A 15313-nucleotide genomic window follows, 5' to 3' on the forward strand; every position below is an offset into this window, starting at 1 on the left:
ATCTGGCAGCAGATCCTGTAAGTTTCTCTGGGAATTTGGAGACGAGTCATCACCTTGATGTCTTGGTAACGTTCCTCATTCCTGGACAGGTCCTCCAGGGATGGCCGGAACATAATCCTGCCAAGGTTTCCATTGCCCAGATCATCACACTGCCTCCACCAGCTTGTCTTCTTCCCCTTGCTGGTGCCATCTCTTCACCAGGTGATGCACAGGCTCCCAACCAATCACATGACGTAACGTGATTCATTAGACCAGGCCACCTTCTTCTCATAGAGCACCCAGTGCTCCCGACTATTCACATGATGTAACGTGATTCATCAGACCAGGCCACCTTCTTCTCATAGTGCACCCAGTGCTCCCGACCATTCACATGATGTAACGTGATTCATCAGACCAGGCCACCTTCTTTTCATAGTGCACCCAGAGCTACCGACCATTCACATGATGTAATGTGATTCATCAGACCAGGCCACCTTCTTCTCATAGTGCACCCAGTGCTCCCGACTATTCACATGATGTAACGTGATTCATCCAACCAGGCCACCTTCTTCTCATAGTGCACCCAGAGCTCCCGACAATTCACATGATGTAACGTGATTCATCAGACCAGGCCACCTTCTTCTCATAGTGCACCCAGTGCTCCCGACTATTCACATGATGTAACGTGATTCATCCAACCAGGCCACCTTCTTCTCATAGTGCACCCAGTGCTCCCGACAATTCACATGATGTAACGTGATTCATCCAACCAGGCCACCTTCTTCTCATAGTGCACCCAGTGCTCCCGACTATTCACATGATGTAACGTGATTCATCAGACCAGGCCACTTTCTTCTCATAGTGCACCCAGTGCTCCCGACTATTCACATGCTGTAATGTGATTCATCCAACCAGGCCACCTTCTTCTCATAGTGCACCCAGTGCTCCCGACCATTCACATGATGTAACGTGATTCATCCAACCAGGCCACCTTCTTCTCATAGTGCACCCAGTGCTCCCGACTATTCACATGATGTAACGTGATTCATCAGACCAGGCCACCTTCTTCTCATTGTGCACCCAGTGCTCCCGACTATTCACATGATGTAACGTGATTCATCCAACCAGGCCACCTTCTTCTCATAGTGCACCCAGAGTTCCCGACCATTCACATGATGTAACGTGATTCATCAGACCAGGCCACCTTCTTCTCATAGTGCACCCAGAGCTCCTGACCATTCACATGATGTAACGTGATTCATCAGACCAGGCCACCTTCTTCTCATAGTGCACCCAGTGCTCCCGACTATTCACATGATGTAACGTGATTCATCCAACCAGGCCACCTTCTTCTCATAGTGCACCCAGTGCTCCCGACCATTCACATGATGTAACATGATTCATCAGACCAGGCCACCTTCTTCTCATAGTGCACCCAGAGCTTCCGACCATTCACATGATGTAACGTGATTCATCAGACCAGGCCACCTTCTTCTCATAGTGCACCCAGTGCTCCCGACTATTCACATGATGTAACGTGATTCATCCAACCAGGCCACCTTCTTCTCATAGTGCACCCAGTGCTCCCGACCATTCACATGATGTAACGTGATTCATTCAACCAGGCCACCTTCTTCTCATAGTGCACCCAGTGCTCCCGACTATTCACATGATGTAACGTGATTCATCCAACCAGGCCACCTTCTTCTCATAGTGCACCCAGAGCTCCCGACCAATCACATGATGTAACGTGATTCATCAGACCAGGCCACCTTCTGCCATTGCTCCATGCTCCAGTTCTGACGCTCAGATGCCTCCTTAGGTCCTTTTATCAGTGGACAAGGTTCCGTCTGCAGATACCCGGCTCACAACAAGCACAACAAGCTGAAACGTCCCCTGTGTCCTGACACCTTTCTATCATCTGCAGCAGGAAGGTTGTCAGCATTTTGCTCTGCAGAAGCTCTTCTATGGTCTCACCAGACAGGATAGCCTTCACCTCCAACATTCTCATCTAGGAGCCTTTGGGTGCCCATGGCCCTGTCACCAGTTCTTCTCCCATGGGCCACATTTGGTAGTTACTAGAGATGAGCGAAGTTTTAAAAAATTTGATTCGGCAGCTTCGCCAAGAAATTCTATTTGTCACAAAAAACTTTTTCACAAATCGCTTTTCATTATGTGCAGCGGGCGCAATGAAGGGGAAGGGTGATCGTGCTGCCCCCTCGTCATTTAACCCCTCAGATGCTGCATTCAACACTGATCGCTGCATCTGAGACTCACATACAGCCGCTCATGAGGTTAAAAAACAAAAGATTATACTCACCTCATGCACTTGCTTGCGGAGATGCTGTCCGCTCCCGTCTTGATTGAAGAAAACCCACTGACGAACCTGTGGCTAGAGTGATGACGTCCCCGCTTGATCACCTGACCATGCGTAAAAAATCCCCGCACGCGGCCAGCGTGATCACGTGGTGACGTCTTCATGCCAAGGTCCTTTGGCGCGTTTTCTTCACTCATGACGGGAGCGGACAGATGAAGTGAGTGTAATTTTTTTATTTTCAGACACCATTTTAGAAAAAATGTATTTGTTACCCCGAAGAGCAAGGAAAATCCGGCTTTGCGGCAAATTTTTCCTAATCTTCGGATCAAACATCGCCAAAAACAGACGGCTAAACATATATAGCAGAGCCAAATTTCAGGATTATGAGTGGTTTTCCACAAAACATTTTTTTTTTATGCAGCTGCAGATAGCAGACTCAGCTCTGCTACATCTGAATATTTTCTTTTAAGGTGTATTGACTCCCAAACGATTTTACCAGCAAGTCCACAGGTTTGTGCGTGATATAAGCCCGGTAACCTGAGAATCAGCTGCCGCCACTGACGCGAGCGGCGCCTTATTCCGTCACGATATGCTACTTAAAATGAATGTATATCATCCCTGGATGGCGGTACGTGCGCCCTGTGTGTGTCATGGAGTCGGCTTCACTATCAGCCCCTCTGATCCTGTGATATAAATGGACTGGCACAATCCCAGGGGGTCCCGTTGACAAGTGTTATTAAATCTTCCCAGAGCTGCTACCGAAAACACATGCCGCAGGCTCTCCGCAGCAAGAATGTCTGACATGAGACTAGGCGGGTGGTAGTAGTAGTGGGGGTGGTAGTAGTAGTAGTAATGAGGGGGGGGGGCTCCATTCTCCGATTTCTGCTCTGCACAACCAAAATAACTGTAAGGGTTAAATATAAGAAAGGAGAATTCTTGTCATGTTCTTCTCTGCTGCTACTGTTCCCCTTATTGTAACAGTGGAATAGTGGCGAGAAGGAGTAGTGTGGGTTCAGATGAGCTATCGGGGGGAACGGGTGTGGCATACAGGGTGCAGGGAATACATTTACCAGACCCAGTGCCCGCCCGGGAGCCTAGAAAGAGCGCGAAAAGATAGCTAAAGTCTAAAGAACATGATGAGAAAATGTAGATGTAGCAGAGCTAAGTTGGTCATTTAACCCCTTCCTGACCACCACTGTAAATATGCAGCGGAAGTTAGGTCTTTAAAGGCGGCGCCCACTCGTAAGTAGTTGCCAGGCTACTGTCTGCGATAGGCGATAACACCGATCGCAGGTATTTAACCTCCCAAATGGTGTAGTCAGTTGTGACTATTGCATCTGAGGCAGCACTGCACTCCCAGGGCCTGAGCGGCTCCCCTGCGCAGCGATCGGGGGAGACGGTCATTGCTTGCGAAGGCCTGGGTCTCTATGAAGAAACCCATGCAATTGCAGTTTTTAAGGAGCCATGCGGGTGGCAGGTCTCCGGGAGATCATACCAAATCTGCAATAAATCACAATGGTAATTCATCGGCAAGTATGGGAAAAGCGATCTAATAATTGCTTATTATACTCACGTAGCAAAAAAAAAAGTTTTTAAAGTTCTAAAGAATTAAAAATTTAACTTCCCCCTTTCCCCATAATTAAAATAAACAATAATAAATTAACATTTTAGGCATTTTAGACTCGGCCCAAAACACCCGTACTATTAAAATATAAATATATTTATCCCATATGTTAAATGCAGTAAAGGAAAATTAAAATGACCGATACTTAGTTTTTTCATTGCCTCGCCTACTCAAAACAATAAAATGTGATTGAAAAGTCATACACAGTGCAAAATGGTAACAATAAAAACTACAGATCAGCCACAAAAAATGAGCCCTTATAACTATAAAAAATGGGGGTCAGAATATGGCAATAAAATGAATAGTTGTTTTTTTTCAAACTTTTTTTCAGTGTTAAAACTATATAAATGTGGTAATATCTCTGCTATATCTACATATATAAAATGTGACAGTTACAAGGAGAGAGCTACAGCAGAAAGGACACGCTACCCTGATCTGCAATAGCGAGCAGAAAGGAAACACCCCCTGAGGTGCAATAGGGAGAGGGATGCAGTAGAAAGGACACGCCCCATGAGGTGCAATAGGGAGAGGGATGCAGCAGAAAGGACCCGCCCCATGAGGTGCAATAGGGAGAGGGATGCAGCAGAAAGGGCACACCCCATGAGGTGCAATAAGGCGAGGGATTAAGCAGAAAGGACACGCCCTTTAGCTGCAGAAGAAAAGACCCTCCCCTTGAGCTGTCAGCTTGATATAAATCTAGCAGAGCAATGAATCTCTGAGGAGATCTCTGGATCCTTGTGAGGTCCAGGGCTGGTTCTAGCTTTGTTAGAAAAAGGTTGTCATGTCTTATATGATTGATTTTCATTTTTTACAGGGGAGCACCCCTTTAAGTCTGCGATGGAGGTGATTTGTTAGAGCAGAACTTTGTACTGCAGAGCTGCTCTTCATACTGTAAATAAACATGATAAGGGCAATGGAGAGCTCTCTATGGTCTCCCACCTTTATAATAAAAGTATACAGAGACATTTCCCTGCAGGGGCTGTTGCTATAGGGGCGCAGAGGTAGCATTCACACCGGCTCTGGGGTCTGAAGGGGCCCAATGAAGTGTCATTGAAGTGAATGGGTCAGGATTCGTGAACACTTTGCACCCAGGCGGAAAACTCGTTCATGTCAGAGGCGTAAATGTTTCCAAAATTGAAAAACTATTGTGAAAAGTTCTAATTGTCCTTCACGTGAGCCTAATTAAGTTTCCGTTCCCTTCAGACAGTCGTCCAGTGCAGGAGCTCGGAGAACCTGTCCCTCACCGATCTCCTGGAGAGGTATTGTGAAGTCCTGTCTGGAGCCCGCAACGTCACAGGTAAGAAATGGACAGCAGGCATTCCCAGTACATTTTACTGGTCTATACTGGAAATCTCAATGGAGCTGGATACAGTCATAAACAGAAACTTACACACCAATAAAAACAGGGACACGTAGAAGAAGGCATTCTGTTCTCAAAGACACAAAAGTGACATTAATAATAGGATAATTTATATTCCTTTACATAGGAGGCAGTATTATAGTAGTTATATTCTTGTACATAGGAGCAGTATTATAGCAGTTATATTTTTGTACATAGGAGGCAGTATTATAGTAGTTATATTCTTGTACATAGGAGCAGTATTATAGTAGTTATATTCTTGTACATAGGAGCAGTATTATAGTAGTTATAATCTTGTACATAGGAGGCAGTATTATAGTAGTTATATTCCTGTACATAGGAGCAGTATTATAGTAGTTATATTCTTGTACATAGGAGCAGTATTATAGTAGTTATATTCTTGTACATAGGAGGCAGTATTATAGTAGTTATATTCTTGTACATAGGAGCAGTATTATAGCAGTTATATTTTTGTACATAGGAGGCAGTATTATAGTAGTTATATTCTTGTACATAGGAGCAGTATTATAGTAGTTATATTCTTGTACATAGGAGGCAGTATTATAGTAGTTATATTCCTGTACATAGGAGCAGTATTATAGTAGTTATATTCTTGTACATAGGAGCAGTATTATAGTAGTTATATTCTTGTACATAGGAGGCAGTATTATAGTCGTTATACTCTTGTACATAGGAGCAGTATTATAGTAGTTATATTCTTGTACATAGGAGGCAGTATTATAGTCGTTATATTCTTGTACATAGGAGCAGTAATATAGTAGTTATATTCTTGTACATAGGATGAATATTATAGTGGTTATATACTATATATAGGAGCAGTACTATAGTAATTATATTCTTGTACATAGGAGCAGTATTATAGTAGTTATATTCTTGTACATAGGAGCAGTATTATAGCAGTTATATTTTTGTACATAGGAGGCAGTATTATAGTAGTTATATTCTTGTACATAGGAGCAGTATTATAGTAGTTATATTCTTGTACATAGGAGCAGTATTATAGTAGTTATATCCCTGTACACAGGAGCAGTATTATAGTAGTTATATCCCTGTACACAGGAGCAGTATTATAGCAGTTATATTCTTGTACATAGGAGGCAATTTTTATTGTGAAAACAAACAAACAAAAATACAATAAAAATACATTCTTACAATCCAAAACCCAAAAAATAACAGGCATTGTACACACAATGACTACTCGGCTAGAATGCCTATAGAATTATATTAAACTGATAAAGTACACATTTGCTGGGGAGGAAAAAGAAGAGGGGGGGAAACGAAAAACAAAACAAACACAAAATAACATATTTTCTGTTTCAAACCAAAGACACATTCCTCCATAATTTCCTATTATTTGGGTTACTCCTTATCTCTAATGACTTAACCCACTGGAGCTCAGACATTATTTGGTTTACGGCTGTGGTGTGGTGGAATGGCTCATTGTGTATAGACACGCGGGTTCTCATGTGCCAATGGTAGTATTTTATGACAGAAATGATCAGGTACATTGTCCCCCTGTCTACATTACTATTTCTGGATGGAACAGCATAGATGATGTCAGGATAAGTCAGGGACTGCAGTAATGGGATGTTTAGCTTTTGTGACACCTTATCCCATATTCTCCTCCCACCCCTGCAGTCAGATATGAAGTGCTCCATCGTCTCCTCCTGCTGACAACCGAGAGGACAGTTCCTATCTGAAACACTTAAAAATTTTAGGTTACCCCTAACAAATAGCTTTCCATGTAATGACAACCAAGCTATGTCAAAGAATTTGGCGGGGAGACGTTTCCCATTGAGGAGCTTCAGACTTTCTTGTAAAGTGCTAGTCACACAATCCCTCAAGACTAGTGGAGAACAAAAGAAAGCCCTACAGATCCTCACATATAGATCTTTCCTTGGCTTACCCTCAATGTAGGACTTCTCTATCTTCCACCTTCTCACACACTTCAGCCCATAGTCCAGGTACTGGGGGAGGTAGTCACTCGTCCATCGACCCCTCTTGAGACTGCCGCCTCGCACCCAAGATTCTGCAAAAGGCAATATCCAGTCCCTGACACTGTTCACCCACAGGGAGCTGTTCTCTGAGTCCAGGCAACCAAAATTAACTTTTAGAAACATGGAGTCAAAGAACACCCTTGGATTCAGCATATCCAACCCACCCTCTCTCCTCTGTAGGTAGGTGATCCCTCTTTTTATCAGTTGGAAGAACAGGCTAAAGAGCCTAGCGGAGAAAGATTCCGGCAAAGGAAAAACAACAGAGACATACAAGAAGACAGGGACCAGGTAAGTCTTCAACATTTTAACCCTTTCTCTATAGGTCAGCCTCCAGTTCTTCCATCGCTGAACCTTTGCATTTCCGGCTTCCAACTTCTCTTCCCAATTTAGTTTGCCGTTATCATCCCTCCCAAATTTGAACCCTAGGATTTTAATATAGGTGGAGGCTCTCACAAATTGTGGCAGATCAAAATCTGGATCACTGTCTGATATCCAAAGAGCTTGACTCTTCTCAAGGTTGACCAGAGACCCTGAGGCCTCCGAGTAACTTCTGATGGCTGCAGACAACATCTCCACCTCACGAGGCTCAGATATCACTACAGTCACATCATCCGCATAGGCAACAACACTCAGGGGCAGGCAATGGGGGACCGGCACCCCCTGAAAACTACACTCCTGCAGTGACCTCAGGAATGGGTCTAGGGCAAATACATACAGCAGTGGACTCAGTGGGCAACCTTGTCTCACCCCTGCCTCAACCCTGAAGGTATCACCCTGCCAACCATTGACCAGAGGAAAGCTCTCAGCCTCGCAATACAAAGTCTTCAGCCAATCGATGAATTGCCCCGGAATACCGTACTTTGACAAAGTGGCCCATAGATACTCATGATCTACTCTGTCAAAGGCTTTAGCCTGGTCAAGACTCACAACATATCTCCCACACCTCAGAGCTTTACATCTCTCAAACATCTCCCTTATCGAGAGGACTGCTCCAGAGATGTTCCGCCCTTTTACTGTGCCAAACTGACAGCCTGACAACAGTGCTGAGGACAGACAAACTAATCTAGAAAAAATAATTTTTGCCAGAATCTTTCTGTCGACATTCAAGAGGGCAATCGGCCTCCAGTTCTTGATGTCACTCGGCTCTTTACCTTTGGACAGCAGAATCAGCGAGGACACTCTCATGGATGGAGGCATCAGGTGACTTTCTAAACAATTTGTATATACATCCACGAGGATTGGGGCCAAGAGGTCTCTGAATGTCTTATAGAATTCTGCTGTTATCCCATCTGGACCTGGTGCCTTCTTCAGATGTAACTTATCAATGGCCTCTTTAACCTCCGCCACCGTCAAATCTGCTGTCAAAAGAGAAAAGTCCAAATCATTAGTATCAGGGAGCGGAGTTGCCTCCAAGAATTGGGTCATCTTGTCACTATCCAAAACCTTCCTCTGAAACAAGTCAGCATAGTAAGATCTCACCACCCCCAGGATACCCTCCCGAGATTCTTGCAAAACACCCTGGGGGTCAGTGAGACCGGTGACAGATTTATTTGCCACTCGCTCCCGGCAATTCTCAAAGGGATCAGGAGACCCTAAGGTCCCATAATCCCGTTCAAGAACCAGGGAGGTATACCTGCTGTACTGATACTGCCTCATCTCAGATTTCAGCCGGTCAATCCTTTGTTGGTCACCCCCTCCCGCCGAATAGAGTGACTCCAATTCTTTCTGCAGCTTGAGATACTGGCCATACTTACACTTCCTCTTTATAACTGACAGTCTCTTTAAGAGGGATCTGATCTCATCCTTGACATCCTCCCACCAGTCGGCCATATTGCCATAAAAGTCCACTCTCTCTAGCTGACTCTGTATAAGAGAGTGAACATGACTCTGAACCGAAGGGTCTTCTAATAGACTGGAATTAAGTCTCCATAACCCTCTACCTGTCCCAGAACACTTTGTGACACCCAAACAGAAATATAAGGCCAGATGGTCTGAATAAGGGACGATCTTCTCATCTTTCTCACCAATGGTCTCTGTAGGACTCACCAGAGCTAAATCTATCCGACTTCTTCTTTCACCACAAAAATAAGTAAATTTTGGTTTACGACCACCCTGCACAAACACATCTGACAACCCGGCCTGTTGAATGATTCTGTTTAGAACCTTGGAGTCTCTGGTAAGAGGCCTATTAGAGGTCCTGTCACTAGATGCCCTGGCGGCATTAAAATCTCCAGCCATGATGATAGGGATAGATGTGAAGAGATATGGCTTCACTTCATTATAAAGGTTAATCCTTTCAGTCACTGTCTGCGAACCATAGATATTGATGAGACGGAGCCTCCTACCCCGAATAGTAACTTCCAGAATTAGGCACCTTCCCATCAATACCTCTGTCAACCTATGTATAGTTACATCATTGGTGTTAAAGAGGATAGAGACCCCAGCACTTGGTTCTACAGCCAGTGACCAAAAGGATGGACCAGACCGCCATTCACGCTCGGCTTCCCGTAAGAGTCCTAACGTATTTAAACGTGTCTCTTGTATGAAGAATACATCAGCATCAAGAGACCTTAGATGTTCATAAACCGCATGCCTGGTCCTCCTCACTCTGACACTGTTCACATTACTGGAGAACACTTTAAGGTTGAAGTCAGCCATCAAAGCAAAGCAAAGCACAAGTAGCAGAGATATTACCCCCATCATCATAGATCTGAGTCTGAGTCCACCTGCCGACCACCTGTCTCCATGTCTGATTCGGACAGACGTTTAGCTCGCGGGGGTTTCCTTTTTGTGGGGGGGTCGCCCTCTTGGTCCTCATTAAATTCATCTACCACTCTCTTTAACTCTCTCTCCATCTCTTCCTCAGCGTCTGACTCTGATAGGACACCGTACCTATTTGTTATGGTCATGACACCTGACCCGGGGTCTACTTTCTTTTTGGAAGGTTTTTGGACAGTGGTCCATTCCCCCTCAGGCTTACGGCTGATTTTGTCCTTCTTCCGTCTTTTCTGTGGATTTATTGATGCTGGGGCAGAAGACGACGTGCCCACAACCTGCTCAGTGACCTCCCCGTTCCCCTCAGTGGCTCCTGGCTGGGACTGGTCAGGCACTATGTCACCTATATTATCACCCATATTGTGCTGAGGCTCGGGCGGTGTCACTGCTGACCCTGACAACAACATCTCCTCCTCTAGGTCATCTGCCCCTTCCAGCAAGTCCTCATCAGGGAAGTCCTTACAAACATTATGCCAGGCGTCTGGACAGTCCCTGTGGGAGTGACCGATCCTACCACAGAGGTTGCACCGGATGTTCTGGCAGGTGGCGCTGACATGGCCGATCTCCCCGTATAAATTACATTTTACCAGGGTGCACACACTCGCAATATGACCGGCCTTTCCGCATTTAAAACATTTTCTAGGCTGACCCGCATAGAAGCATACCCCTTTCTCCCGGCCAATAAAGAATGAGTTGGGCAGATGTTGGGTAATGTTGTTAACCTGCCGTAACTTTACCAGGACCTTCCACCCCCCAGTCCATATGCCATCCTCGTCCCTAGTCTTGGTGAGATCTGACATTAGGTCACAGTGTCTTTTTAGCCATATAACAATATCCTGGTAGGGTACCGACTCGTTCCAGAATATTATGGTGACGCTTGCTGTGTCTGGTCTAGAGATGGGGATGAGGCTGAACTTATTCCAGCCATCAGCATCTCTCACCCGGGAGAAATGAGCCCAGAAGCGGTCCAGGTCAGACATGAGTTTAAAGCTGACGTCATACCCCTGCCTGTCAGGAAGGTTTATCACTGCCAGGATGTTAGATGGCAGGAAACCCATTTGGTGGCACAGAAGTTCACGGACCACAAACCTCCTGTCAGGCAACTCCTCCTTGGCCCCTCTATGTCTGAACCTGACCACGTTCCTCCTCTTAAAAGCCTGACCTGTATAGTTCACATTAGATGTGAAGGATGGTGACCCACGGCTCCAGGCATTACCAGAGGAGACACCACCAGTTCCACCCTCATGCTGAACTTGGGGGCGCTGTGGTGGCTGCTGACCACCTGCACTATGGGGGTCTGACACTTCTGGTGTAACTAAAGGGGGGAAGTGCTGTGCATCAGACTGTACAGCCCCCTCCCCATCACCATCCTTTATACTCTGCGGGTCACAAGCCTCTGAAGGCTGACCCAATGGTGGACCCGAGTCTAGAGATGACCCCAAATCCCACACAGACTGTGAAGCGCTCCCCTCTGCAGAAACATCATCAGTAACATCACATGCAGTCATATCAATGCAGTCACTGGCAGTATGATCCTGCTCTACAGAGCCCCGACAGTCCTGCTGAGCCATGACCTGCGAGCTCTCTGCTGCACTGCTGCCTTCAGGCGAGAGTCCACAGTCCTGCTGCTCTCTACTGCCCCCCAGGCCTTGTGGTGACTGCACTGCTACTGCAGAGTTACCTTCAGGCGAGAGACCACAGTCCTGCTGCTCTCTACTGCCCCCCAGGGCTTGTGGTGACTGCACTGCTACTGCAGAGTTACCTTCTGGTTTCAGTCCACAGTCCTGCTGCTCTCTACTGCCCCCCAGCGCTTGTGGTGACTGCACTGCTACTGCAGAGTTACCTTCTGGTTGGAGTCCATAGTCCTGCTTCACAGTACAAACTGCTGGAACTTGTGGTACCTTTTGAGGAGTCTCTGCAGGTCTTTGCTGGTGCTGGACACTTTCTTCCACTTCTCTGTACAAATTCCCTTTCTCAAAAGGGAAGCTGGCTGGTCTGAGGACTGGTCTTGCACAGGCCTGCTGGGTATCATCTGGACAGGTTAGAGACCTGGGTTTAGATGGAGATGGTTCTGGCGCAGGTCTTTCCTCATGTCCCTCATATCTTTGCTGGTTCCTGAAGGATTCAGCGACTGGTCCCATCTGCTCCAATACAGCCTCCATGTCCTGCACAGTGTCAGTGAGCTGCACAGCGAGGGAGCTCAGCTTCTTGTCATCAACAGCCTGATTGTTGGGGTTTGCTGCCTTTAGCTTATAGACACAATCTATCTGCTTCTGCAGCTGGAGTTTTGTCTTTTTTAATGTCTCTAGTCTCTTGACCAGAGCTGGGATCCGCTCGGCCAGACTTAGTTCTGGTGCACGCTGAGTATTGGGGGGCTGTGTCTGCAGTGTACTCACAGAATGGCTCCTTACAGGCGTCCCTCTGCTTGGTCCTTGCACTGGACTTGGTGCAGCCGTGGTCACTGCTGCGAGGTCACTATCTCCAGATTGGTGACTGGGCCCCTGGTTCTTCCCAGTGACCGCACTTGTGGCCCCATGAAGCCTTCCTGCAGTACTCCCTCTGGTCTCATCTGTCATGTTGGCGACTTTTGCGCTGTTCCCACTTCCATAACGTGTGCGGTCAGACCGCATCAGGACAGGCTGCTGCAGATTCTCCTGCATGGTCTGCTTCTCCAGGGACGTTCTCCTCTGTCTGCCTGCGGGTGGGGTGGATTGCACACCTGCAGCCATGCTCTTACTCCTTCTTTACTTCCAACATTTTCTTTTCTTCTCTGCTTCCTGCTGCACTGGGACTGGCAACACTCGGAACATTCCTTCCTTCCAAAGAAACTTTTGGATAATTATCCATGGTGTGAGAGGTCTGGGAATTGTTTCCCAGAATAGGCCTTGAAGCCTGGGCCTTGCTTGGGGAGCATCCCCACCCAGAGTGGCCCCGCCCTGGGCTTTCTCCAGACATCCAAAGCCTCAGGAGAGCTACTGACACACGTCCCCACAGCTAGGAGGCAGTATTATAGTAGTTATATTCTTGTACATAGGAGGCGGTATTATAGTAGTTATATTCCTGTACATAGGAGCAGTATTATAGTAGTTATATTCTTGTACATAGGAGCAGTATTATAGTAGTTATATTCCTGTACATAGGAGCTGTATTATAGTAGTTATATTCTAGTACATAGGAGCAGTATTATAGTAGTTATATTCTTGTACATAGGAGGCAGTATTATAGTAGTTATATTCTTGTACATAGGAGCAGTATTATAGTAGTTATATTCCTGTACATAGGAGCAGTATTATAGTAGTTATATTCTTGTACATAGGAGCAGTATTATAGTAGTTATATTCTTGTACATAGGAGCAGTATTATAGTAGTAATATTCTTGTACATAGGAGCAGTATTATAGTAGTTATATTCTTGTACATAGGAGGCAGTATTATAGTAGTTATATTATTGTACATAGGAGGCAGTATTATAGTAGTTATATTCTTGTACATAGGAGCAGTATTATAATAGTTATATTCTTGTACATAGGAGCAGTATTATAGTAGTTATATTCCTGTACATAGGAGCTGTATTATAGTAGTTATATTCTTGTACATAGGAGCAGTATTATAGTAGTTATATTCTTGTACATAGGAGCAGTATTATAGTAGTTATATTCTTGTACATAGGAACAGTATTATAGTAGTTATATTCCTGTACATAGGAGCAGTATTATAGTAGTTATATTCCTGTACATGGGAGCAGTATTATAGCAGTTATATACTTGTACATAGGAGCTGTATTATAGTAGTTATATTCTTGTACATAGGAGTAGTATTATAGTAGTTATATTCTTGTACATAGGAGCAGTATTATAGTAGTTATATTCCTGTACATAGGAGCAGTATTATAGTAGTTATATTCTTGTACATAGGAGCTGTATTATAGTAGTTATATTCTTGTACATAGGAGCAGTATTATAGTAGTTATATTCTAGTACATAGGAGCAGTATTATAGTAGTTATATTCTTGTACATAGGAGCAGTATTATAGTAGTTATATTCTTGTACATAGGAACAGTATTATAGTAGTTATATTCTTGTACATAGGAACAGTATTATAGTAGTAATATTCTTGTACATAGGAGCAGTATTATAGTAGTAATATTCTTGTACATAGGAGCAGTATTATAGTAGTTATATTCTTGTACAGTACATAGGAGGCAGTATTATAGCAGTTACATTCTTGTACATAGGAGGCAGTATTATAGTAGTTATATTCTTGTACATAGGAGGCAGTATTATAGTAGTTATATTCTTGTACATAGGAGCAGTATTATAGTAGTTATATTCTTGTACAGTACATAGGAGGCAGTATTATAGCAGTTACATTCTTGTACATAGGAGGCAGTATTATAGTAGTTATATTCTTGTACATAGGAGGCAGTATTATAGTAGTTATATTCTTGTACATAGGAGCAGTATTATAGTAGTTATATTCTTGTACATAGGAGGCAGTATTATAGTAGTTATATTCCTGTACATAGGAGCAGTATTATAGTAGTTATATTCTTGTTCATAGGAGCAGTATTATAGTAGTTATATTCTTGTACATAGGAGGCAGTATTATAGTAGTTATATTCCTGTACATAGGAGCAGTATTATAGTAGTTATATTCTTGTACATAGGAGCAGTATTATAGTAGTTATATTCTTGTACATAGGAGCAGTATTATAGTAGTTATATTCTTGTACATAGGAGCAGAATTATAGTAGTTATATTCTTGTATACAGGAGGCAGTATTATAGTAGTTATATTCTTGCATATAGGAGGCAGTATTATAGTAGTTATATTCTTGTACATAGGAGGCAGTATTATAGTAGTTATATTCTTGCATATAGGAGGCAGTATTATAGTAGTTATATTCTTGTACATAGAAGGCGGTATTATAATAGTTATATTCTTGTACATAGGAGCAGTATTATAGTAGTTATATTCTTGTACATAGGGGGCAGTATTATAGTAGTTATTCTTGTATATAGGAGGCAGTATTATAGTAGTTATATTCTTGTACATAGGGGCAGTATTATAGTAGTTATATTCTTGTACATAGGAGGCAGTATTATAGTAGTTATATTCTTGTACATAGGAGGCAGTATTATAGTAGTTATATTCTTGTACATAGGAGGCAGTATTATAGTAGTTATATTCTTGTACATAGGAGGCAGTATTATAGTAGTTATATTCCTGTACATAGGAGCA

The 15313-nt window shown here is 44.0% G+C and overlaps 1 protein-coding gene across 1 annotated transcript in view; it reads left to right on the plus strand.

Moving 5' to 3' along the window:
- Positions 1-15313, plus strand: part of LOC122938614 (corticotropin-releasing factor receptor 2) — a 314421-nt gene that overhangs the window by 56045 nt on the left and 243063 nt on the right. Inside the window, exon 2 of the mRNA XM_044294257.1 lies at positions 5124-5217. Within this exon, the coding sequence (XP_044150192.1) occupies positions 5124-5217 (94 nt within the window). The remainder of the gene's footprint in view (positions 1-5123; positions 5218-15313) is intronic.

This window comes from Bufo gargarizans, chromosome 5 (genome assembly GCF_014858855.1).
Source record: "Bufo gargarizans isolate SCDJY-AF-19 chromosome 5, ASM1485885v1, whole genome shotgun sequence".
NCBI classification, from domain to species: Eukaryota; Metazoa; Chordata; class Amphibia; order Anura; family Bufonidae; genus Bufo; species Bufo gargarizans.